The sequence below is a fragment of the Castor canadensis genome, chromosome 12 (genome assembly GCF_047511655.1).
Source record: "Castor canadensis chromosome 12, mCasCan1.hap1v2, whole genome shotgun sequence".
Classification (NCBI taxonomy): Eukaryota; Metazoa; Chordata; class Mammalia; order Rodentia; family Castoridae; genus Castor; species Castor canadensis.
This window is the reverse complement of record NC_133397.1, coordinates 78380559-78407525: the sequence shown is the minus strand read 5'-3', so window position 1 is coordinate 78407525 and position 26967 is coordinate 78380559. Positions and strand designations below refer to the sequence as shown.

Sequence of the window (26967 nt, the reverse complement as noted above, 5' to 3'; positions counted from 1 at the left end):
AAAGATTACATAATAATCTAAGGTTCTAGAACTCACCAATGGCATAAAGTGAATTGAGAAATATTGATAATTTAAAAAATTCTAGAACTTGGACTGCTCCCTTCCATCCCAAGTCATTGGCAAACCTCTAATATCACCTAAACTAGGGCAGGAGCAAATTTTAGAAGCTGTTGTGAAAGTAAAGCAGTTGAGTTGTGGTGTGCATTTAGGTGAGATACTTCAGTGTTTTCAGGAAAATGTGGTAAACTCTACATGAAAAGAATAAGAAAGTCCCCACCTTTTCCAGTGTAAGTGACGACTCTGCTAACAATAAGTAGATCAGTGAGAGAGTTCACAGTGAGTTCCGAAAAAATATGGATTCATGGATTTCCTGAGATCATCTCTGCACTCATTCTATCTGCGAGAATGACCCAAGGTGGCCCAATGACACATGGGATGGGAAACGAGAACTGGCTGCACACTGCATGCATGCTTCATTCCTCACACAAGATGAACTTGTGGTATTTAAGCAAAACTGCCCAATCATTGGAACCTACTATAATATGTAAATACGGGGAGAGCTACTAGAGATCCAAGGAGCAGAGAAATTATTAGTTTAATGGGAAATGCCAAATAGACTTCAAAACAATTATTTTATACATATTAAAAGATTTTTAAATTGTGTATGTAATCTTTGATCACAGACTTAAAATGAGGTTTATGAAGAAAATGATTAAACAAATAGGAACTCAATAGAGAAGTGGAATAAAACCAAAAAAAATTCTATAACTCAAAAGTACATGAACACAATTTAAAAATCCACTACATAAGTACAACATAAGTTGATAATGGCAGGAGAACCAGTGAACTTGAAAATAGATCAAGGAAATTATGTAATCTCAAGAAAAATGGATCAGGCCTCAGAGATTTATAGGACAACAAATATGTATGGGAGTCAAAAAGGTGAAGAGAGAAAAACAAGACCTGCATAAACACTTGAAAAATTTATAGCTCCTATAGCACCAGCTACTTGGGAGGCAAAGAATTTGTAGTTTGTGGTTTGAGGCCAGTATAAGGAAAACAATATCAAGATTCACCTCAACTAATAAATTAGATGTAGTGGTTCACTCCTATATACCCAAGATGCCATAGATAGGAGGACCCCAGTCTGAGGCCAGCCCCATGCAAACAAATGTGAGACCCTACCTAAAAAATAACTAAAGCAAAATCAAGTGTTAGCAGTAAGGCTCAAGTGGTAAGAGTTCCTGCCTAGCAAATACAAGGTCCTGAATCCAAAGAAATAAAAACAGAAAAAAATAAAAAAAAAGAATTGCAAACGTTTCCAAATGTAATGAAACATAGTAATGTATTAATCAAAGATACTCAATGACATGTTTTAAAGTGAACTCCACATGATTCATGACAACTCAAATTACTAATCAAATGATGACAAACAATGAAAAAGAGAAAGTCTCCACAAAAGAATCCTCACTATATGTAGGGAAAGAAAAGGAAGACATTGACTTTAATTTTACATGACCAAGTACAAAAAGCTGAAGGACATATTTAATACTAAATGGAAAATATCACTAGATTCAGTGACATTGTAGTTCCAAAACATAAGAAAAGAAAACAAATATAATTTTCTATAAACTAAAGAGAAGAGAAATTATTGTATGCATCTTGTCCTACAAGAAATTCAAGAGGAGGTCCTTCAGAATGTCAGACAGTGACATAAACCTGAATCCACAGGTAAAAATAAATAAATAAATAAAATCTCACAAAAGCTTCCAGCTGTCAGAACTGTCAGTCACCTTTGCAGATTGGAGGAGCAGTTAAGTACTGGGAAAGTGCATGAGGGAGGCATCAGAAGAAATTGAAATAGAATTGTATACTTTCATCCGGATCATGAAAGTACAAAAAACTATAGTCACATACCATGCTTAGGAAATCAAAGATTCTTCAGTCTATGTTGTAAGAGAGAGCAAGAGAGTTAACATAGCCTTGGATCAAGACCGAGGATATGAAATGCTGTTCATTCTAGGAGACTTAAACTTTACCAAAGGAATGTGTTAGATGGTGCTTGCTACTCAACCCTGTGTCTGGAGAGGTATGCAAGAAAAACTTTCAAAATCTCAACATCTCATCATATTTCCAGCAAGGGAGATTTAATACATGCATAGAAGGGACAAGGGAGACTGCTCTCTCGGCATGTGAAATAATATGAGACCTCCATAATTTGCATAAATACTTCTTTTTCATCTGAAGTGTCCCTACTTCTTAGAATATTATAAAAAGAACTTTCTTTTGACTGTGGCATGAGCAAAACATACAAAGGGAAAACAGCAATATGGTATCACTGTCACAGCTCCTTGGACTTCTGCTTCTCTGGGTTTTAGGTAAGACAATTTGGACAAAGTTAAAATGTGTATATAATTTAAATCTCTAAACTTCTTTCATCAGTAGTCCTTTACGTGTGGAATTAGGACTGCTGTTTATATCTGACACTGAGAAAATAAGAATGTTCTTTCACATATTCTAGATAGGTTACAGGCCATTTTCATATACACAATCACATTCTACTAACGGTTCTTGTGTGATTTCAGGCTCCACTAGTGATATTGTGCTGACCCAGTCCTCAGGCATCCTGTTGGTGCCTCCAGGTGACAAAGTCACCATCACCTGCCGAGCCAGTGAGCATACTGGCATTGACTTACACTGGTATCAGCAGAAAGTGGATCAGGCTCCAAAGCTCCTCATCAACTATACCTCCCAGTCAATCTCTGGGATTCCATCTAGGTTCAGTGGCAGTGGATCAGGAACAGAGTTCACTCTCACCATCAGTAGCCTGGAACATGAAGATGCTGCAACTTATTACTGTCAGCAAGGCTAAGATTTGCCTCTCACTGTGATACAACCCAGAACAAAAGCTAGTTAAGTCTGGCTGAACAGAGGGACTGAGCAATACCATGCTCTTCTGATTTTTGCAGGTGGAGTTGGAGCAACAACCTAGACAAGACCATGAAGTCTGTTCTACCCCAAGCAGAGCTGAAACCTAAGTCACTACTTCATCTCTGAGCTGCAATGTCATCCATAGAAAGTCTTCAAACTAAGTGAACAAGTCTTAAGGATAAACTCCATTTTCTTTTTGAGGAGTGTACAATCCAAGTTGGCAGAATCATAACTTTTTTAAGAGTTACATTTATGGCAAAAGTGTAGTGAAGAAGGAAGAATTGGAAACCATCAAGATATGGTTGGGAATTAAAGTGTCTCTAGAACCTATGGATTCATGTTTTGGTTGTCATGAGTTCAAATGCAGGGCAAATGGAGTAAATTCCTTCAGCAAAAACTTGAATCCTAGAAGTTTGTCAAGCCAGATTAATATTTAGATTCATTTTTGCTAATACTACATTTTGACTGACTATTGAAGAGAAGCTATGTATGTAGATCTTCATTTGAAAAACTTTTTTATCAGTAAAAGGAATTTAGTTTTCTGGACAGAGCTCATGAAATAAGGAGCCAGCCAGAGATAATATTTAGAAAAGAAATGAATCTGAGTCCTCTCTTTCCTACTCTGGGAACAGTGTAGGACTGTTGAAGGAAGGAAAGGTGAAATAAAGAATCTTCAAATCTGCAGTGAGGATCCCTTCATCAGAGCTACTAGCCGTAATAGAAGATAGCTTTCAAGCTTAGTTAAGAATGGCAGAAGTAGGGATGGGTGCATAGCTCATGTGGTAAAGTGCTTACATTGCAAATGCAGTGCAATGAGGTCAAAGCCCAGTGCCAGTAATTGAAAAATTAGGGTGGGTGTGGTGACTCTAGTGTACAATCCCAGCTATGTGAGAGAGAGAGGTAGGAGGATTGTGATCCCAGACTGGCCTGGCAAAAAAAGAGAGACTGTGAGAAATAAACTAAAGCAAGAGGGCTAAGGTTGTGGTTCAGTGGCAGAGCCCTTGCCCTTAGTTCAAATTCCAGGACCTCCAAAAAAGGGAAAATCAAATGGTATTTTTATTCATTCCTTAATTTACATATTAACATCGCCTCTACTGTCAGAACCACTGTCTTATAGTTAATAGTTGTTAGTACCAGGCACAACAAAGACAACTTGCTTATTTCCATACACTTATTCATATACACAACAATAATTTTTAACCCCAAATCTAGGCATTGGGTCAAGATCTATATTACAATTCATGGCATTCTAGATAATGACTTTTATGATATTTGATCTGTAAAAAGTTATCCCAGTTACATGGATGGATGGATGGATAGATAGATAGGTAGATAGGTAGAAAGAAGATAGATTGGATAAGATAGACAAATAGAAATATTTGTGGATATGTGTATGTATAATACCAAACATTTGTGTACACACACACACACACACACACAGGCATATATATACACAAATGCATTGCTTTTGGTCATTTAGGTGTAAAAAGCATTTACAATTAAATTTTTCTCCCATTAACTATCACAGATTTCATTAAGAAAGTTTATAGCAATTTAAGTACCATCTGACAAAGAATTATTTTTCCCCTGAATTTCAACCATCAAAAGGAGTCATAAAAGTATATTTTTGTGAAATATTGGAATGATGTCACTGTTGTTCTCCTTGATTTTCAAGTAACAAAGTCCATGATATATTTATGTTTCATTTTTAATTTTTAGTTTTCAAATATTTACCTATTCACAGGAAATTACAAAATAAAGTCCTCAAAGGATTTATTCATCCTTCACTAGCTACCTTCAAAGTTTACATCTTCAAAAACTACAGTCCAAAATCAATGCACAAATTTTTTATTCAGTGGCATCATAGATCAAAGATATAAGCAAAGTAAAATATACTCTTTATAAACACAAGAGAAATGAAGTTATTACATGAAGGCTCATCCTACAAGATTATCAAGAGAGGTCCTTTGGAATCTCAGACAGTGACAACAGAGACCTGAATCCACAGAGAAAATGAATAAAGGTTCAGAATATTGTGGCAGTTGTCAGAAAGACAGTCACCTTAGTAGGTTAAAGGATCAGTTAAGAACTGGGAAGGGACATGAGGCATGCATCAGGAGAACTTGTTATAGAATTCTAAACTATCATCTGGATCATGAATGTACATAAATTTATTGTCCTATATAGGAATTCATGTTTATTTTCTCTATCCTTCAGACTATATATATTTTATCTGAATTGAAAAATGTAAAAATGATAACTCTAAACTCTTTTAAACAAACATCTACGGAGGAAATAATTACCTCATATGCATCAATACTACTCTTTAATAAAGAAATGTGCAGAATACGCTTTCGAGTAGGGTGAAAAACTTGAAAGCAGGATGAAGAAAAGGATAAAATATGAACTTATATCCAAGCAAAGGATACAGATTTGTCTCTCTTCAATTTATTCAAACAGAGATATTTTTGTCAGTTTTCTCATAGCAGAGGCCCCATGCTCCAGTTGTGTTTCTTTCCACCTCAACTGCCCGTTTTTCTCACCATGGCACTCACCAGGGAATTTGCATATTGGTCCCTAGAGAGGACCTTCCCTTGCAAGTTCTAAAAAAATGCTCAGCTCAATTTGTCATGATTAACCAGAACTTCTAAGGTCTACTTCTGAAAATGGTGTGTTCTCCTCAGTCCTGGGGCTGCTAATACTCTGGATCTATGGTCAGAACACAGGAAGATGAGGAAGAAGATGGAGTTGTAGGGTAATCTCTGAGACCCACTGTTTACCTTGTGTGTTCTGTCCACATGTGAGATGTGTACGTTTTATGCTTAAAGATGGGAATGTGAAGTTTATGTCCATGAGGGTGTAAAGGATTCCAGAATATAAAAGAATATGTACCCCAGTAAAGATTCTTTCATGGAAATAGCAGGGGATTGGGTAGGTGAATTTTAGAGACCCTTGTGTTTTACAAATGTCTAGTGTTTTTAATGAAATATTTTTGGTATACAGACCAAATCACAATATCCTATAGTCCAATATAAATACTTAAAACAAAGTTAAGAAAATGACTCATGTTTCTGCATAACTTTTTCCTTGTCACTCTTTATTTAAGGGTCCACAGAGAATGTTTTGGTGACCCAGACTCCATTTTCTCTCTCCATCATATCTGGGGAGGCAGCCCACATTTCCTGCAGATCTAGTCAGAACCTCCTTCATAGAAATGGAAAAATTTATTTGTATTTGTTCCTGAACAGGCCAGACCAGTCTCCACAATGCTTGATCTATTCGCTGTCTAACTGGGACCCTGGGGTCAGTCAGCAGATCAGGGACAGATCTCATACTGAAAATTAGCAGGATGGAGGCTGAAGATGTTGGGGTTTATTACTGCCTGCAAGGCATATGCATTCCTACTACAGTGATACAGACATAAAGAGAAATCTCCTAGCTTGTCTTGGACCTCATGTGTTTGTGTCTGTGGATCGGCACAGCAGACTCTTTGAGTCTGGGCAGGAGGTAGAGATTGAATGTCTCTGGAGAATATACTTCAGATAAGGCTTCCATGAAAAGATTGCCTTGGTAGCACCCTGAGGCCTCTTTAGCAGGTTTATTCTTGACGTGATATAAGCAGTTGCAGAATGAAGAGGGTACACTGCCCTCAAACAACCAAAAGACTTGCCAGAAGCCATTTGTAAATACAATATAAAAAGTAACATCACTGTAATATTAAATATAGCCCACATATTGTTTTACACAATATTGAGACCAATATGTAAAGTAATTATTCTACATTAATGGGTATACAATATGTGAAGATTGAATGGGTGATGTTAATAGCATAATATAGAGACATGGAAAGGAACTGTGGATTTTATTAATGTGGTTGAGGTTTCACTGGCATCGTGTTAAACTATATTTTTTATAACTTAAGCATGTTATATTTAAACAACCTGATTACCAAAATGAAATAATTAAATAATTAAACAACAACAAAATAACATCTCAAAAAAAGAAAGGGGAAAGGAATATGTCATATTGCAGCAGAAAATTAACTAAAGAGAGATGACATTGGGAGAAATGAGGGTCCAAAATACCATAAGACAACCATAAAGGAAAGCACAAATGGCAAAGTAAGTCCTTAACTATCTGTGATTGCTTTAACTGTAAACAAACTAACCTCTTCAACAAAAAGACACATATAAAATCAATTAAAAATGGGACATTCCGTGAGGCAGAGACAGGATTGCAAGTTTGAGGTCAGGCTGGGCTGCAGGGTGAATGAGTCTTTCTAGCTAAGCCATCTGTCTGTTTTGATGATATGCTGATTATTACTACAAAAACTAAAATAAAACTGAAATAATTTTTTCAGTTAGGGAACATAATGTTTTTCCGTGTATTGCCAAGAAATCATAGATCTTAGCAACAAAGACTCATCAACTCACAGCGTCAACAAAAATGAAGAAATTGAATAAAGTATGTAAAAGTCATATGTCAGATGTATTTCTTGCCAAAGTAAATGATTAAAAATCTATACGTTCATATACTCTGCTTTATTATGCACTATGTATTATAATGATGAATATTAGAAGCAAAATAATTTGTTTATTCTGAGTCTTAGTCAAATGATAATTTTAGCTCAAAGTTTATTGCTTAATGGTGAACAATAATACCAACTACAGAATAACACCAATTATTATTACCAAGACCTCCTTTATATCCTATAATACTATCATAAATACTCTACCTTAGTAAAGGTGTTGAAAAAGAGGTTTGGTCAATATTGATTCTGTTCTAGGCTCAACACTAGAAAACAGAGTTGTAGGAACTGAATGTAAGAGTCTACTGTAATCTTGGAAATGTGGCAGGAATTTTTAAATTTTGGTACCCTTATGTTTAACTAGATATGCAGGTAGAATATAAGAGGTCTCATTATACTTCTTGTGGATCACTAAGAGCTATCACCCTTTACATTAAAAGTAGGTTGGTGTCAATCTGGATCAGTCAAGGAAATTCCCAAGTTGACAATTTTGCTCCCACTAATTTGGATTCTGGGAATGGAAGAGAAAAAAGAGATGGTTTCCTTTCATGATGAAAAACCTCTTATTCTTATTTTTTATCTTCCTATGTGTTTCTAGGTGGTGTGACCCTTAAAAACACTCCATTAAGTCTTGACATTTCTTCCCAGTGTGAATAACCAACTTAATTCATGTGGAAAAATAATAAGATGTGTCATGGCTAAAAATTTCCCACTAGTGCTCTGTAATCCAGAGTAAGAATTGGCTTCAGTAGAGACAAAGTCTTCATGTCTCTCCCTACATATTTTTCCAGAAAATTCTGCATTAAGACATGGCAGTCATAGACCTGCCATATGATCCAGCAATCCCACTCCTGGGGATATACCCAAAGGAATGCAACACAGGTTACTCCAGAGGCACCTGCACACCCATGTTTATTGCAGCACTATTCACAATAGCAAAGTTATGGAAACAACCACTATTGATGAACGGATCAAGAAAATGTGGTGCTTGTACACAATGGAATTTTACTCAGCCATGAAGAAAAATGACATCTTATCATTTACAGGTAAATGAATGGAACTAGAGAACATAATTCTGAGCAAGGTCAGCCAAGATCAGAAGACCAAAAATTGTATGGTCTCCCTCATATGAGGACTATAGATCTAATGCAAATGCAGCAATGTGGTTGGACTTGGATCACATTGACAAGGGGAGAGCACATATGGGTGATATAGAAATAGGTAGAAAACCCAAAACATGACAGTGTTTGATGTTCCCACTCCAGAAGAGCTAATGCAGAAACCTTAAAGTGACAGAGGTTATCATGTGAAGGGGATCAATAACCAGGGTAAAGATCAGTTAGAGATGAATCAACATGGGTCATAACACATGTACATGAAAGCAATGGTAGGAATATTTCTGGATAGCTATCCTTAACTCAACTAGCAAAAACCCTTTGTCTTCCTTATTATGCATGTCTCTTTTCTTCAACAAAACTAGTGATAAAGGCAGAACAGGTTCTGCCTGGAACTGAAGGGGGAAGAGGGGAAGGGGGCAGAAATGATCCAAACCATGTATGCACATGTGAATAAATGAGTAATAATAAATAAATAAATAAATAAAATTTTTTAAAAAAGACATGGTAGTTGTATCTATCCATGACACTCAGTTCCTGTGCCCATCTCATTCATATGAATTTTAAATTGGTATCTCCATTTCAAACACTGCACTTTTATCCTGCTTTGCTTCAATGAAAATAAATTCTCAATATCCCAAATCACTTGCATGGCAAGAAAATGGCAAGGAAAATTTGCCAATCAACTCTAGCTATTCTGGCCAGTGCTGAATGTAAATGAAGTGAAATTGTGAAAACTAAGTTATTGGAGAATCTAGAACTCTCAAAAAATTCTTGGTGAAAAAGAAAAATAATGCAACCACTATGGAAAAGAAATTAGAACATCCTAAAAACTTACTGCTAGACCTAATATTTACACTTTGAGGTATTTTCCCTAGAGAAATGAAGGGATATGTTCATTCAAAGTCTTGAACAAAAATATTCATAGTTCCTTTATTGGTAATGGCCCAAATTGTAAACATTCTAAAAGGCCATCAATATGTACCAATCCACTACAAAGAGGAACAGATTATTTTTGCATGGAGCATAGATGAACCTTTAAAGAGTTATGCTCTACAAATGTAAACAACCATATAAAATATATATTTCATGATTTCATTTATATGAACTTTTAGAAGTGAAAAAAATTCTAAAGTGTCAATTAGAAGATAAGGTGTTTCCTGCTGTGTTTTATTGACAGGACATTGATCAGAAATGACCAAGAAAGAACTTTTTTATAGTGGTGTTCACAGGATTTATGTATTTGTAAAATGCATAGAACACAAATCAAGAGTGCTTTACAGTAATTAAATTTTTCTTCAATAAATTTGGTGAATAGTGAACATGGTCAGTAATTACAAGAGTGAGTAATATTAATAATATCTAATTTTGCAATGTATGCAAAGTTTATAAGCAAGAAATTCTGGGATCTCACTTGAGCTCTGAGGTATGTGTTTTGACAAGATTTCTAGTTTCTCTATAATTTTGTTGTTTATCCAGTGAGACTATTACTGTATGTCACAGATTATATCAGAGAGGTAAACTATTAATCCACATTTACTATTCATTACAATTAAATATCCAAAGAAAAGTAAAAGTCATTTAAAGATTGGGAAAATATTCATTTAAAAGAGTCAGGAGATTATTTTGGGGATGCCTTCAATATTACCAGTACTTGGAATAAAGTCAGCAAGATCACGATTTCAAGGCCAGCCTGGGCAACAAAGCAAGATTTTGCCACAGAAAAATTAGGGAAAGAAATGGTTATACCATTGATTTATTTTGTGTATAATATTCAGAAATTTAATCATTTATCTTGACTTTTAAAGATGAAAACTATAATATACAATATATAGCAATTCACTGATTATATAGATACATCAATGTATCTATATAATATTTATACATAATAGATTTTACATAATACATTATAAATATTTATAATATTTATCTTATGCAGAATTGCTCATGTTAGTTTCTTTTTTTCAATTCACTATGACCTAGGGTTTCAATGATAGCATATATGCATGTATGTAAATAAATTTCACTTTTAAAAGTGAAACAAATGTTTTCCATGATGGCAACTAGAGGGAGGAAGCAGATAGCATGTGTTCCCTAAAGTAAAATTTTCCTGAGATGCTGGATAGGAAAAACCACGAAGAAGAGGCAAAACTTTGACACCTCCACACCCCCAGTCCACACATAGCTCTCCCACATCACGGTATATGGAGAAACCAGGAGGGCTCCCACGCTGCCAGACAACAGCTCCTGACCTGCTTGGCAGACCCACAGGTGAGCAATAAGTGGCATGTGGTTCTCCCACAGCAAACCCTAAGGAAAATCAACATATCCCTTGGAAAGACTGACCCCCAACCTGCGAAAAAAACTGAATAATAAACAAGCAACTGAAAAAAAGGACATGTAGTAAAGAGGGTGGGGTGCCATGAGCTCCAGAGTAATGGGGAGGGGGGTTCCCCATGTGGCATGCTCTGCCTGAGAGTGGGGGAGGGGAACTTCCCCAAGTGAACTCTAATAAACAGGACTGCAGAAGAAGACAGGGCTGGCATAACTCACTGCCCCCAGCATGCTTGGAGCAGGGAAGGCTTCCAACAGAGGCTGACAAGTGGCTCCACCAGAGACAGGGGGAAGACATTTCCCCACATGAACTGTAAATAATCAAGTACTGCAACTGCAACAGGCAGGTAGGGCCAAACACTGGAGAAAAGAAAAGGGGCAGGTGTCCAGAAGATCCTTAAATAAACAAAGTCAGCTGAACTAGATGAGTGCAATGACTCACCCCTGAGACCTGTAATAAATAAAGCCTGCAGAAGCAGCCAGCTGACAGCAGGTGCCAGGTGAACCACAACATCTAACAGAGTAGAAAATGGTTCACCAAGCTTTGTGCAGATCCAATTACCTGGCGAGATAACCACAGGACTACCAATTAAACATCAACACCAACACCGGATGCTGAAGAAACAACAACACAACTACTAGGATGGAAATAGCGTGGTTTCTGGACCTGAAACTGTTATTCTTCTATTGTTTTAGATACCTTTTCTGTCTTTTTTTCCCTTGATGTGACAATGACAGAACTACTAATCAAACACAAACTGGATGCTGAAGAAGTAACACCAGAAACAGCACTATTAAGGCAGAAACTTTATTGCATTTGAATCCACGTTTTTTTTTCTCTACTTTCTATGTCTCTCTAATGCCTATTTAGCTCACTGCTGATGAGTACTCTATCACTATTCATTTATTTGGCTCTGTATCTTTTTTCCTTCTCCTTTCTTTTTTCTTTACCTTCTATGCTTTTTCTCCTCTTACCCTTCCACTCTAGATACCATCATTTTTACTGTTACTAGATAGACAATACTAAATTGCATACAGTACAAGGCAGTAACAGAAGCAAGTGGAATGATGGGAAGATGGAAAAAAGATGGAAACCATTTTTCCCCCCAATGATAAATTAGTACAGCAACAAGAGGGAAATGAAGAAAACAGAAGCCCAGATCCAGACTCCAACAAAACAACGAAACTATGACAAAGAACCCAATGAAGCCCACAAGAACAACCTGAAAGAAGAAATCCTGCAAGTAATAAATGAGAACTTTATAGAGATGATACTGGATATGGTCAACCAAAATGTACAGAAGACACTCAAGAAATACCAAGACAACAAAAATAGAGAATTTGAGAAAGCACAAGAACAAATAAAAGAAACTATAGAAACACAGTGTAAACATGAAAGTTAAACAAAGAACACCATAAATAGGGAGAGAAATGAACTCTGGACAAAAATAAACAATATTAAAGAGGAAGTGACCCAGGATATGGAAACTTCAGAAAAAAGAATGAAACAGAAATGTAAAATAAAATTGAAAGCCAGTCCAGCAGAAAGGACCAAGCAGAATACAGAATCTCAGAACTTGAAGATGAAATGGTAATTAAAGGAAAAACTGAAGAACTACTAGTTATACAAATCAAAACCTGTGAAAGGAACATGCACGAATTCAGTGAATCCATTAAAAGACCAAACCTGCGAATCATGGGCATTGAAGAAGGAGAAGAGGTGCAGACAAAAGGAATTCATAATATATTTTAAAAAATAATAACAGAAAGTTTCCTAAATCTAGAGAAAACTATTCCCATGCATGTACAGGAAGCCTCCAGGACACCAAACAGACTTGATCAAAATGGAACTACCCCATGACATAGCATCATTAAAACAACAAGCAAAGAGTATAGAGAAAGAATATTGAAGGCTGTAAGAGAGAAAAAACAAGTAACTTACAAGGTAAATCCATCAAAATCATAGCAGATTTCTCAACAGAAACATTAAAAGCAAGAAGAGCATGGGGTGAGGTCTTCCAGGCCTCTACCCAGGGAAACTATCATTCAAAATAGATAGCAATAAAAGTCTTCCATGATAAGCAGAAAGTAAAACAATATATGACCAAAAAGCCACCTGTACAAAAGATGCTTCAATGGATTCTACACACAGAAAGTGAAAGCCAACATAGCTGTGAAAGGACAGGCAGTACCAAACCACAGGAGAAGAAAAGGTAAGAGAGTAGAGAGTAACAGTGATTTAGCTACACACAAACCATTAAACAACTGAGACAACTAAATGACAGGAATCAGCACATACTTATCAATACTAACACTCAATGTTAACGCACTTAATTCCCCCATCAAAAGACACTGTTTGACAAACTGGATTAAAAAGGAAGATCCAACAATTTGTTGCTTACAGGAGACTCATCTCATCGATAAAAATAAGCATAGGCTTAGGGTGAAATACTGGAAGAAATTTACCAAGTCAATGGTCCCTGAAAACTGGAAGGAGTAGCAATACTTACCTCGGACAAAGCACACTTCAAACCCACACTGATAAAATGAGACAAAGAAGGCCATTCCATATTAATAAATGGGGAAATACATCAAAAGGAAATAACAATTCTCAACCTACATGCACCCAATATTAATGCACCCAATTTCATCAAACATACCCTGAATGACCTAAAAGCATATATAAACTCCAACACAGTGCTATTGGGAAACTTTAATACCCCCCTCTCACCAATAGATAGGTCATCAAAACAAAAAAAATCAATGAAGAAATCCTAGACCTAACATATACCATAAAGCAAATGGACATAGTTGATGTCTTCAGAACATTTCATCCAACTTCTACACAATATACATTTTTCTCAGCAACCCAGAGAACCTTCTACAAAATTGATCAAATCCTAGTGCACAAAGCAAGCCTCAGCAAATATAAGAAAGCAGAAATAATACCATGCATCCTATCTGATCATAATGTATTATAACTAGAACTCAACAACAAAAATAATAACAAAAAACATGCAAGCAGCTGGAAACTGAACAACACATTGCTCAATGACCAAAGACAGCCTCATCAACAAAAACTGTTGGGAAAACTGGTTAGCAGTCTGGAAAAAACTGAAACTAGATTTATGTTTATCACCCTGTACTAGTATTAACTCAAAATGGATCAGGACCTTAACAACAGACCCCAAACTCTGAAGTTGATACAGTAAAGAGTAGGAAATACCTTGGAAAGAATACGTATAGGCAAGGACATCCTCTGTGGAACCCCAGCAGCTCCTCAACTAAGACAAAGCATAGACAAATGGGAACTTATAAAACTAAAAAGCTTCTGCTTAACAAAAGAAATGGTCCACCCACAAAGTAGAGAAAATATTTGCCAGCTACACATCAGACAAAGGAGTGATAACCAGAATATATAGGGAACTCAAAAAACTAAACTCCCCCAAAATTAATGATCCAAAGAAAAAATGGGCAAGTAAACTTAACAGAACTTTCTCAAAAACAGAAATTCATATGTCCAAAAAACACATGAAAAAATGCTCACCATCTCTAGCCATAAAGGAAATGCCAATCAATACTACACTAAGATTCCACCTCACCCCTGTTAGAATAGCCATCATTAGAAACACCACCAACAACAGGTGTTGGCAAGGATATGGAGAAAAAGGAACCCTTATACACTTCTGGTGGGAATGTAAACTAGTATGACCACTCTGGGAAGAAATTTGGAGGAGTCTTAAAAATCTAAACATAGACCTGCCATTTGATCCAGCACTACCACTCTTGGGGATATACCCAAAGGAATGGGACACAGATTACTCCAGAGGTACTTGTGCACCCATGTTTATTGCAGCAGTATTCACAGTAACCAAGATTTGGAAACAGCCAAGATGCCCCACTACTGATGAATGGATTAAGAAAACGTGTTATTTATACACAATGGAATTTTACACAACCATGAAGAAGAATTAAATCTCATCATTTGCAAGCAAATGGAGGGAACTAGAGAACATCATCCAGAGCAAGGTTAGCCAGGCCCAGAAGACCAAAAATCGTATGTTCTCCCTCATTTGCTTTAGATCAAAGGGAAGCACAACAAGGGAATAGGACTTTGATTATAAGATAAGGCAAGTGCATACAAGGGAGGTATGAGGATAGGTAGGTAACCTCCCCCAAAAAAGATAGCATTTGATGTCTTCAATGCAATGAACTAATGCAAAAACTTTTAAGCAACAGAGGCTAATAGGAGAAGGGGACTAGGAACTAGAGAAAAGGTTAGTTCGAGAAAAATCAATTTAGAAAGTAACACATATGTACATGGAAGCAATGTAGGAATCTCACTATATAGCTATCCTTACCTCAACTAGCAAGAACCCCTTGTCCTCCTTATTAATGTTTATACTCTCTCTTCAACAAAATTAGAGATAAGGGCAAAACAGTATCTACTCGGAAGCGAGTGGGTGGAAGTGAGAGGGAGGGAGTAGAGGGAAAGGGAGGGGGTCAGGGGAAGGGGGTAGTAATGACCCAATCATTGTATGCACATACGAATAAAGGAAAAAGAAAAAAAAGCAAAGCAAAAAAAAAAACCTCTGAATGTTGATGATCTCAGTTCTTCAGTCAAAAATATAGACTAGCAGAATGAATTAAAAAACAAACTTATAAGAACACAGGCTTAAATAGAAAGAATGGGGACAAAAGATACTCCATGCAAATAGAACCTGAAAACACACCAGAGTAGTTACAGTCATGTCTGTCAAGCCAGAATTCAAAGCAAAATTAGTCAAAAGAGACAACAATCACTTCATATAAATAAAAGAAACAGTTCATCCAGAAGATGTACCAATTGTAAACACGAGGTCATCAAATATTATCACATGAATTTCGAAACTCTACTTTACTTTAAAGCACATGCACATCCCAAATAATAATAGTGCCTGATTTCAATGCTCAGTTATCACAAATAAATAGGCCACTGAGACATAAACACCAACAAAGGATCAAAGGACTTAACAGATATCTTCAAAATATCCTACCCAACAGCTGCAGAATATACATTATTCTCAGCGACCCACAGAACATTCTCTAAAGTATATCACATTTTAGGATGCAAAGCATGTGTTAACCAATACAAGAAATTGAAATAACATATTTTATCAGAGAACAATGTAACAAAACTAGAAATCCACAGCAAGAGAATCTACAAAACACATACAAACACAGGAGGCTGAAAATTTTCCTTTTGAATGATTACTTGATCATCAAATAATGATGGATTTGATTTTCTGGAAATCAGAAAATCAAAGCAAAATAAAAATACAACTTACTGGAATCATTGGAACTCATCAAAGGCACTTCTAGGAAAAAGGTATATAATTCCGAATGCCTAAATCAAACAATCTTAGAGATTGCAAATAAATAATCTAATTTTGCAACTCAAGCTCTTAGGCAAGGACAAGTGAAACACAAAACCAGTACTCTTTAAGCAATAATAACAATAAGGGAAGAAAGTAATAATATCTTGACTATAAGAAAGGTACAAACATTCAATGAAACAATAAGTTGATTCTTAAAAAGATAAATGTGATTAATAAACCCTTAAGGAAAGAGGAGTCCCAAGTTAATAAAATCAGTGATGAAAAAGAAGATATCAAAACAAACACTAATGAAATTGAAAGTAGCATTAGGGATTATTTTCAAAACCTACATTCCAATGAACTGGAAAATTTAGAAGAAATGAGCAAATTTCTAGATGTATATGACTATCAACACTGAAAGACATATACATGAACATCATTAACAAGTCAATAATGAGCAATTAGATTGAGGTATAATAAAAAAAATTTCCAACAAAGAAAAGCTTAGCACCAGATAGAGACACTGCTAAATTCTACTAAAATAACTAAAACTAATGCACCTCAAATGATTTAATAAAACCAAAATGGGAGGAATACCTCAAGCACATTCTTTGAATCCTGTATCACCATGAAACCAAAACCAACATAAGAAACACAAAAGAAGATTATTGACCAATTTCCTACATGAATATAGATATAAAAATTCTCAGTAAAATGCTCACCATCTAAATTCAACAATATATTAATAAAGTAATAAAACATAATGAAGTTAGTTTAATTCCTGTTATTCAAGATGCTTCAACACAACAAAACCAGCAAATGCAATACAGCACATAAACAGAATCAAAGGCAAAAATCACATGGTCCTCTCAATATATACTGAAAAAGCCTTTAACAAAATTCAACATTCTTTCACAATAAAAGATATGAAGGAAGTAGGAATAAAAGGAATGTACCTGAAAATAATAAAGAGGCCATTTGTGTTTTGAACTGATGAGATATTTTTAGAAATTTGTTATTTTTGGAATATGAATATAGTCACACATACTCAAAAACAAAACAACCTAGGACATATATAAAAGTCTGAAATCATAAAAATTGGATCATGTTTATACATGGCTTTGCACTTGTCTATTTGAGGCTCTAGTGAGGATACTGTGCTGACCAGTCTCCACTCTCACTTTCCATCACCCTTGGAGAGCTGGTGTCTATCTCTTGCAAGTATAGTTAGAGTCTCCACTACTACGGTGACAAAACTGTTTACATCTGTATCTGTAGACATCAGGCCTGGTTCCATAACAATAATGGATTGTATTATCAGCAGATAATATCAAACAGAAGAAAGAATATTAGATATGGAGGACAAGATTAACGAGTTATTGCAGGCAAACAATCATAAAGAAAAAAATTAGGAAAAATTACTACACATGAATATAACACACAAGAACTATGGGACAAGATCAAAAGACCAAACCTAAGACCTCATGGGCTGGCAGAAGGAGCTGAAAAGGCATAGAAAATCTATTCAATGAAATTACAGCAGAAAATTTCCCAACTCCATTTAACAACACAGATACCCATGTACAGGAGACATTTCAAACTCCAAATAGACTTGATTACAAAAGAACCCTTACAACACATCATAAATAAAATGCCAAGTCTAGAAAATAAAGTATACTGAAAGTTTCAAGAGAAAATCTCCAACTCATAAAGAAAGTAAACACATAAGAATGACCTCAGCCTTCTCAATATAAACTCTAATGGCCAGGAAAGTATAGAAAAATATAATTCAAGGTCTAAGAGAGAACATCTGCCAAGCAAGGATACCTTATCTGGCAAAGCTCTTCCTCAATCCTGAGGAAGATATAAAGACCTTACATAATAAGGACAAACTAAAGTAGTTCATGTTCATCAAACGTGCACTACAAAGAATACTCAAAGCAATAACACACATGGAACAGAATGAAAAACAATCACAAATGTGAAAGCCTGGGAAAGAATAAAACTCAAGGGGAATTGACAAACCTACAAGAGCTAGGAAAACAGCAAGCATGATCAACCTAGAAAACCAGCAACACTCAAAGTTGAACAAAGCTACAAGTACATACCAATCAATCTGGAAAAAAAAGCAATACAAACACAGAAATTGGTAAATACCTCTCAACTATAACCCCAAGAGTAAATGGACTTACCTCTCCCATCAAAATACAAATTGTCAGATTGAATCAAAATGCAAGATCCAAAAATCTGTTGCCTATAAGAAACATACCTCACAACCAAAGACACACATATACTACAAGTAAAAGGTTGGAAAAAGATTTACCAGGCATGTGGAAAGTGAAAACAAGCATGAGAAGCTATTCTTATATAAAACAAAGCAGATTTTACACAGAAACTCACTTAGAGGAGATAAAGAAGTTCACTACATATTAATAAAGGGAACAATCCAGCAAGAAGACATAACAATTCTGAATAAATATGCTCTGAACATTGCAGTTCCCTCATTCAGTAAACAAACACGTGTTTAAATGAACAGATGGGACCAGATATAATAATTGTGGGAGATCTCAACACCCCATTGTCTATAATAGACAGAATATCCAGGCAGAAAATCAACAAAGATATCCTGGAACTAAACAAAATCTTTGAAAAAATGTACTTAGCAGATGTTTATAGAGTTTTTCATCCTATGACAACAGATTATACATTCTTCTCAACAACCCATGGAACTTTTTCCAAAATAGCAGATTTCAACAAATACAATGAAGTGCAATAATCCACTACATCTTATCAGAACAGAATGGAATTAAATTAGAAAGCCATAACAAGGAAAACCACAAAACCATTCAAACTTACAAAGATTGAACACGTTTTAATAAACAATGGGTCATTTAAGATATTAGGAAGTAAATTAAGAAAGTTCTATAATTAAATAAAAATGAAGAAATAATTTACCAGAACCTGTGGGATGCAGCAAAGGAGGTCTTAAAAAGGAATTTTATAGCCATGAATGCCCACATCAGAAAACTAGAGAGATCTCAATAAATAATTGGGTAATACATCCCAAACTCTTAGAAAAACAAGAGCAAAACAACCCAAAAAGTAATAGACAGAAAGAGATTACAAAAATCAGTGCAGAAATCAATGAATTGGAGACCAAAGAATATAGTGCATAAACCTGGTTCTTTGAAACGTAAACAAGATTGACAAACCTTTAGCAAAATAAACTGAAAGAAGAAAGGAGAAGACTTGAATAATCAAATCAGAGATAAAAAAAGGAATATTACAACAGGCACCAAGGAAATTCAGATATCAGATGGGCATACTTTAAAAACCTATACTCCTGCAAACTAGAAAATGAAGAAGAAATAGATAAATTTCTTGATACATATAACTCACCAAAAATGAACCAAGAAGTTAGTAAAAAATTAAACAGATCTATTACATGTAATGCCATTGAGATAGTAAAAAAGAACCTCCCAACAAAGAAAAGCACAGGTCCTGATGGATTCACTGCTTAATTCCACCAGACATTTAAAGAAGAACTAACACTGATGCTACTCAAATTATTCCACAGAGTATATAAGGAAGGAATACTACCAAGCACATTCTATAAAGCTAGTATTATTCTAATACTCCAACCAGGTAAAAACACATCAAAAAAAAGAAAGTTATAAGCAAATATTCTTGATGAACATAGTCTTGAAAATTGTTAATAAAACATTTTCTAACAGAATCCAGCAATACGTTGAAATGATCATACATCACAATCCAGTGTTTCATTCCAGGGATCCAAAGATGGTACAACATTCATAAATCAACAAACATAATACAACATAAAAAGAATCAAGGACAAAAACCACATCAACATATAAGTAGATACAGAAAAAAGCCTTTGAAAAATTCAACACCATTTCATGATAATCACTCTGATGAAATTAGGAACAGAAGGCATATTCCTCAATATTATAAAGGCTATATATGACAAATATATATCCAACATCATACTTTATGCAGAAAACCAGAAACCATTTCCTTTAAAATCAGGAATGAGGCATAGGTGTCCACTCTCATCACTGTTACTCCAAATAATCCTCGAATTCCTCACTAGAGCACTAAGACAGGAGAAAGAAATACAAGGGATTCAAATAGGGGAGGAAGAAGTCAAATTGTCCCTTTTGGGAGATGATATGACACTATACCAAAGAGACTCTAAAAACCCAACCAAAAAACTTTTAGAGCTCATAAATACTTTCAGCAAAGTAGCAGGATACAAAATAAATACACAAAAATCAAAAGCATTTCTATATACAAACAATGAGCTGTCTGAAAAAGAAATCAGGAACACAATACCATTTGCAATAGCTTCAAAAAATTACAATACCTAAGGATAAATTTAATAAAGGAGGTGACTGACCTGGACAAAGTAAAAGTCATTAAAGAAAAATATGCATGAAGACATGAGAAGATGGAAAGGCATCCCATGATCATGGATTGGCAAAAACAATATTGTGAAAATGTCTGTATTACTGAAACCAATCTATATGTTCAATACAATCCCTATCAAAATTCCAATGACATTCTCCACAGAGACAAAAAAGTCAATCACAAAGTTCAGATGGGACCAAAAAAGACCTTAAATAGCAAAAGCAATCCTAAGTTAAAAGAGCAAAGCTAGAGGTATGACAATACCTGACTTCAAGCTATATACTACAGAACCATAGACACAAACTCACACAACTCCAGCCCAATAAAGGTGCCCAAAATGTGCGCTTCAGTAAAGGTCCCCTCTTCAACAAACCATGCTGTAAAAATTGAAGACTAAAACTAGATCTCAGCCTCTCACTATGTACAAGCACCAATTAGAAATGAATTAATGTTTTTTTTTGTTTTGTCATGGTACTGGAGTTTGATCTCAGGGATTCATGCTTGCTAGCCAGGTTCTCTACCACTTGAGTCACTCCACAAGCCCTAGGATTAAAGATCTTAATATAAGATGTGAAACAATGATATTAAGCCAGGAAAAAATAAGGAATAAATTGGACCACATATTCATAGGTAATAACTCTATGAATGGAACTCCAATAACACAGCAATTAAGAAAATGTATTGACAAATGGGACTACATGAAACTATAAAGAAGAATGAAATTATATTTGCAGGTAAATAGATGGAACTCGAGAACTTCATGTTAAAGCAAAGTAAACCAAGCTCAAAAAAATCAAAGGTTGCTCATTTTCTCTCATATGTGGAATCTAGACGTATAAGTTAAATGTATATAAAGAAACATATTTGATCATATACATATGTATATTGAGAACAAAATTATATTAGTGAGTCTGTCTAAGGGGGCTATGGGAGGTGAGATAGAGAAAGAAAATGTAAGCGAATTAAAAATATTGAAATATATGAATATAATATAATGCACTGTACAGTAAGTTGTTGAATATTAGGGGAGTATGGTGACAGAGGAAGAGTGAGTAACAGAGGGGAGGGGCTTAATTTGATAAAAGCACAATATATACAGACCTGAAGTACCAAGGCAAAACCACCTTGAATTATCAATGTACACATAATTTTAAAAAATGAAGGGCAAGTTGGAAAAATAAATCTTTTCTGGGGTTAGGTACCAATGGGAGGGGGCTGAGTATAAGGAAAGGGAAAATGATGGTGTATGTGGTAGATGTGTTTTACATCCAGTTATGAAAATAGAAGAATGAAATCTGTCGAAATTGTTCTAAGAAGGGGACCTCCTCCCACTTCCTAGAGGGAAAATAACTGAGGAGGATTAATATAACTAAGATCTACTATAAGCCCCTGTACAACTATTATATGCTAATAAAATCATTAAAAAAGGAAGATATCAGAGATTCAAGAAAATAATAAATAGCTAAGAGCTATGGACGGATCTTCACCATCACTGTAACATCCTGAGTTAGCATGGCTTAACCAGAAGGAAAATGGAGATAAAGTACTGTCTGAACACAAGACACAACGGAGAGCAGACTTGAGAGCTTCTCCTGATCTCAAACTTTCATGAATTTTTCAATTAAATAGAGTCAGCACAAGAGCTATAAAACTGAGGCATATTCTTGACAACAAAAGCGAAACATATGGTAGGATTAGCAGGCTTTTCTCATTCTTTAATTTGATGGTATTTACCAATTGTATTTTCCCACTTCCCTACTTCCTGTTTTTCCTTTTCCATTGGCCTGTCCATGATAGCATACACAAGCTCACCTCAGGGAGAGTATGGCTGAGAATAAAAAGTAAAAATTTTCTGTTTCGAAGTATCAACATAGATTTATAAATTCATAGCAGATACAGAAACTTAATTCAGTAGTCTAGGATTTGTCTCAAATTTGTTACAATGAAGGGGATATCTTGGAATTCTTGAGCAGGTTTTAAAAATAAAGATATAAACCATTTGGTGACAACTGTAAAGGGAAGTGCACAGAAATAAGGTTTCCATAATATTCCCGGCCAGGACACATCAGCCACTAACACAACCAGAGCAAAATTGGAACTAGGAAGCCCAGACACAAACCTCCAAGCCATTTTTTGACAACTTCTATTGTCTTGACTCAATATCTGAAATAATACTCTAGTTAGCAGGATCTATATTTCAACATTGTTGAGTCAACTCTCTTTATCTGCATATTATACATCCACAGATACACATAAAGTCAGATGGAAAATGTTCAAAAAAACTTTCATGTTTGCTGATATATGACATATAGTTAGAACTACCATGTTTATATCTCTACTAAACACATACAATATGTGTTTAGAGATATAAACTACCATGTTTATATCTCTACTAAACACATACAATTTTTGTTTGTCATTTTTTGCTAAATAATAGAGTATAATTGTTTATGTAATATTTACATTTTATTTGGTAGTGTAAGTATTCTAGAGATGATTTAGAATATACAGAATGATGTGCTAAGTTATATGAAAATACACTGACATTTTATATACGGGACTTGAGGCTCTTTAGATATGAGTTTCAGTGTGGGGGATGCCTAGAAACAATTTCCCTCCAATACTAAGGGACAACTGTAAATACTAAACTTTATGTAATTTTATCTACTCGTTACACAAATACCGTAATAAGGCACACTCAAGTCAACTTCACAATAGATACAGGTATCCTGATCCCAGTTCTTGTCAACGATTTTGTACTTGCTTAACACAATTAAGACTTCAATGCTATGAGGATGGTCATAAGTATCATTCACTCTCCTCTCCCCCGATGTTAACACTACACAACAAAAACTGCAAAATGTGCAATAAGTGCTATGCAAATGATCCAAAGTTGGCTCTATGCATTTTCCCAGAAAATCATATCATCATCAAATTTAAAATTTGCAACTCTAATTATTATAAAAATAGCTCTTAAATTTTATTTTTAGTTATTTAGATATGACTCATTTTGCACATTCCAGGAAACTTCCTGCATATCTGCTAGTAATAGATAAAAGCTGTTGGCAGGAAAATTCCCAAACTGTTTCTGTCCTTTGGAGCTTGTGGACACAGACTCCCCTGTGAGCCACCAAGTGACATCACTTAAACTCCTAAGCTCCTTCTCCAGTATACCTCTCCACTTTGGAGTCATAACCCTGGCACCTTGGCCTCCGGACAGACATCTGCTGTGAGGAACTTACCCAATTAAATCCATCTGAGCATCCACAGTTTGTGTGTGTTACTGCCTCCCTGTGATCATATATTCTTCCTTGGTTCAGAATCCCTGAACTGCCTTACAATTTTCTCCACCTCAAATACTGACTCCACATTGTAGACACAGGCAACTTTATATCTACCTCCCAAACACAATAACTTGATGACTCTATGCCCTTACTGAATATCTACAAACACCTGTCTATGTAAAATTGAGCGGCCCAGTAAATCTGCTGTGTCCCAATACTAAAATCACCACTTCCACCTTAAGATTCAGTGTTGTTGAACTCCACGAAACCTTAAAATTTGGCAAGTTTGACAATTGCAGTTTCTGAAGGGCAGCTCCACCACCTAATTAATGCTTCAGAAACATAACTGCCAGAGTGCTGTGATATGAGGGCCACTTGTACGTAAAGAATTATTTGTGTTTTCCTCACGATGAAATGGTTTTGATGCAGAATCCTGTGTTGTATCTATTTTTCCAGGCTTTTTGCTCTGCTTATTCTGAAGATAGGCTCTTGCTTTTTGCCCAGGTTGATTGTGACTAGGATTCTCCTCCTTTATGCTTCCTGCTATAACTGGGATGACAGGTATATGCCACCACATCCAGCCTTTTTTTTAATGAGATGGGGGAAATCACAAACTTTAATTTCTGGCTGACTTGCAACCACAATCCTTCAATCTCAGCTTCCCAAGTCATTATCAGCACCTAACTTGGGTTGTCATTCTGTATTAGGGATGCTCAGAAAGACGAAATACAATCCTTAATTGACAGATAAGCTCTAGATCGGCCATATGGTCTAAGTGACATGACATCTTGTATTTCAACATGAACCCACTGAACAGTCCTGTCCTGATTTAGGATCTCTTAAAGACTGGCTGTTTTTTAGGTAACCAACAAATCAGTTGGTACACTATACCGAAATATGGAATGTGTTTCTATACTCCTGAAAGGCTATCCTGCACTCTGCATCATTCTCAGTGATAGGATATATGAGGGGCAATACTCAATTTTTACCTTGAAAGTGTTGAACAGGAATTCAGACATCTAAACCTCTAATATTCTTAGCCAATGTGACATACCAATGAATTCCTAAGGTTTGCATTCCACCCTCTGAAAGACTCATGTTTTCATAAGATATCCAAAGTACTTGCAATTTCTTCCTAACCAGGAGTACTTAACATGGTTATCTATTTCCTCTTACATGGACTGGTAAGACAATCAAAGATTCTTCAGCCCATTCAGTGAAAGACCAAGATGAGGTTATGAATTGCTGTTCATTCTATATGACTACAACTTTACCAAAGTGCTTCACTACATGGTGCTTGCTGCTCAACCATGTATCTAGAGAAATGTTCTCTGGCAAAATTACATCATCCATCAGGTAGCCAGTGGAGTGAAATTTAACATACACAAAGAAGGAACAAAGGAGATTGATGTCTGATAAAAATGGTCTCTGAACATGTAAAATAATGTGAGACCCCAATCCTTTGCATAAATATTTCTTTTTTCATTTGATGTGTCCTGCCTATTTGAATACCATAAAAAGGTCTTTCTCTGGGCTGTGGCATAAGCAAAATATACAAAAGGAAAGCAGCAAGATTGTGTCCTGGCCACAGCTCTTTGGGCTTCTGTTCTTCTGGGTTTCAGGTAAGGATTTTGGACAAATTTAAAAAGTGATGCAATTTAAATCTCTAAATTTCCTTCTTCATCAGGAGTCCTGAACAATATGGAGTTTGGGTCCCGATTTAGATTTGACATTGAGAAAATAAGAATATTTTCCCCTTTTCTAGCTATGTTCGGGACAATTTTCATATGCACAGTCACATTCTACTGGGGTTCATGTGTTGTTTCAGGCTTCATGGTGATACTGTACTTCCCCAATCTCCAGCCATCCTACCTATGTCTCCAGGTAATAGAGTCGCCATCACCTGCCAGGCTAGTCAGGCTGGTACCAACAGAAACTGAACCAGACTCCAAAGTTCCTCACCAAGTATGCTTCTCCGTCCATGTCTGGGGTCTCCTCAAGAGTCAGTGGCATTGGATCAGGGACAGATTTTATATTCACCATCAGTAACATGGATCCTAAAGAAGTTATATCTTATTACTGCCAGCAAAGCAATAATTTTCCTCTCACTTTACTATAACAAAGAACAAAATCTAACTCAGCCTGACTGAACAGAGAGACTGGGAAATAGCTTGTTCCTCTGATTTTTACAGGCACAGTTGGGGCAACACCTCCCCAAGAGCATGAGGCCTGTCCCACACCCAGCAGAGCTAAAACCTAAGTTATTTTTCATATTTGAACACAATGTCATTCACACAAATTTCTCAAAATAAATGAACAAGTCTTGAAGATAAACTCCATTTTCTTCTTATGAGCTTTTATGGACTGATTGCAGTTCATAAAAATGTAACTCTTTTATTGCAAAGGGTCGTAAAGAAGGAAGAGTAGGAAGCCATCAAGATATGATTGAGGACTAAAGTGTCCCTGAATACTATAGGTTCATGTTTCGGTTGTCATGAGTTCAAATGTGGAGCAAATGGAGAACATTCCTGGAGCAAAAACCTGAACCCTAGAAGTTTGTCAAGCCAGGTTAGCATTCAGAATCACGTTTTGTAGTACCAAACTTTGACTATATACTGAAGAGACTCTCTATATTTAGATATTCATTAGAAAACCTTTTTCATCAGAAACAAGTGTAGAGATTTCTGGATAGAGTTTGGGAAATGGAGATCCCCCAGAAATAATATTTAGTAAGGAAATGACTCTGAGTACTCTCTTTCCTGCTCTGGGAAATTTATAGGGCTATTGAAGTAAGGACAGTAGAAATAAAGTATCCTCAAGTCCAGAGTGAAGATCCTTTCATCAAATGTTATATTTATTAGGGCAACTAGCCCATAAGAGAAGATACTTGTATGCTTTGTTAAGAATGGAAAAATTAGGGACCAGTTTGTAGCACATGTGGTAGAATAACTTCCTCACAAATGAAAGTCTTTGAGATCAAACCCCAGTAC

At 35.7% G+C, this 26967-nt stretch overlaps 1 gene segment (V, D, J or C); it reads left to right on the top strand.

Moving 5' to 3' along the window:
- Positions 1-2318: 2318 nt before the first annotated feature.
- LOC109674247 (probable non-functional immunoglobulin kappa variable 6D-41) lies at positions 2319-2872 on the top strand. The segment is given in 2 exon segments: positions 2319-2378; positions 2586-2872. Coding segments are annotated over 2 exon segments (336 nt in total).
- Positions 2873-26967: the final 24095 nt, after the last annotated feature.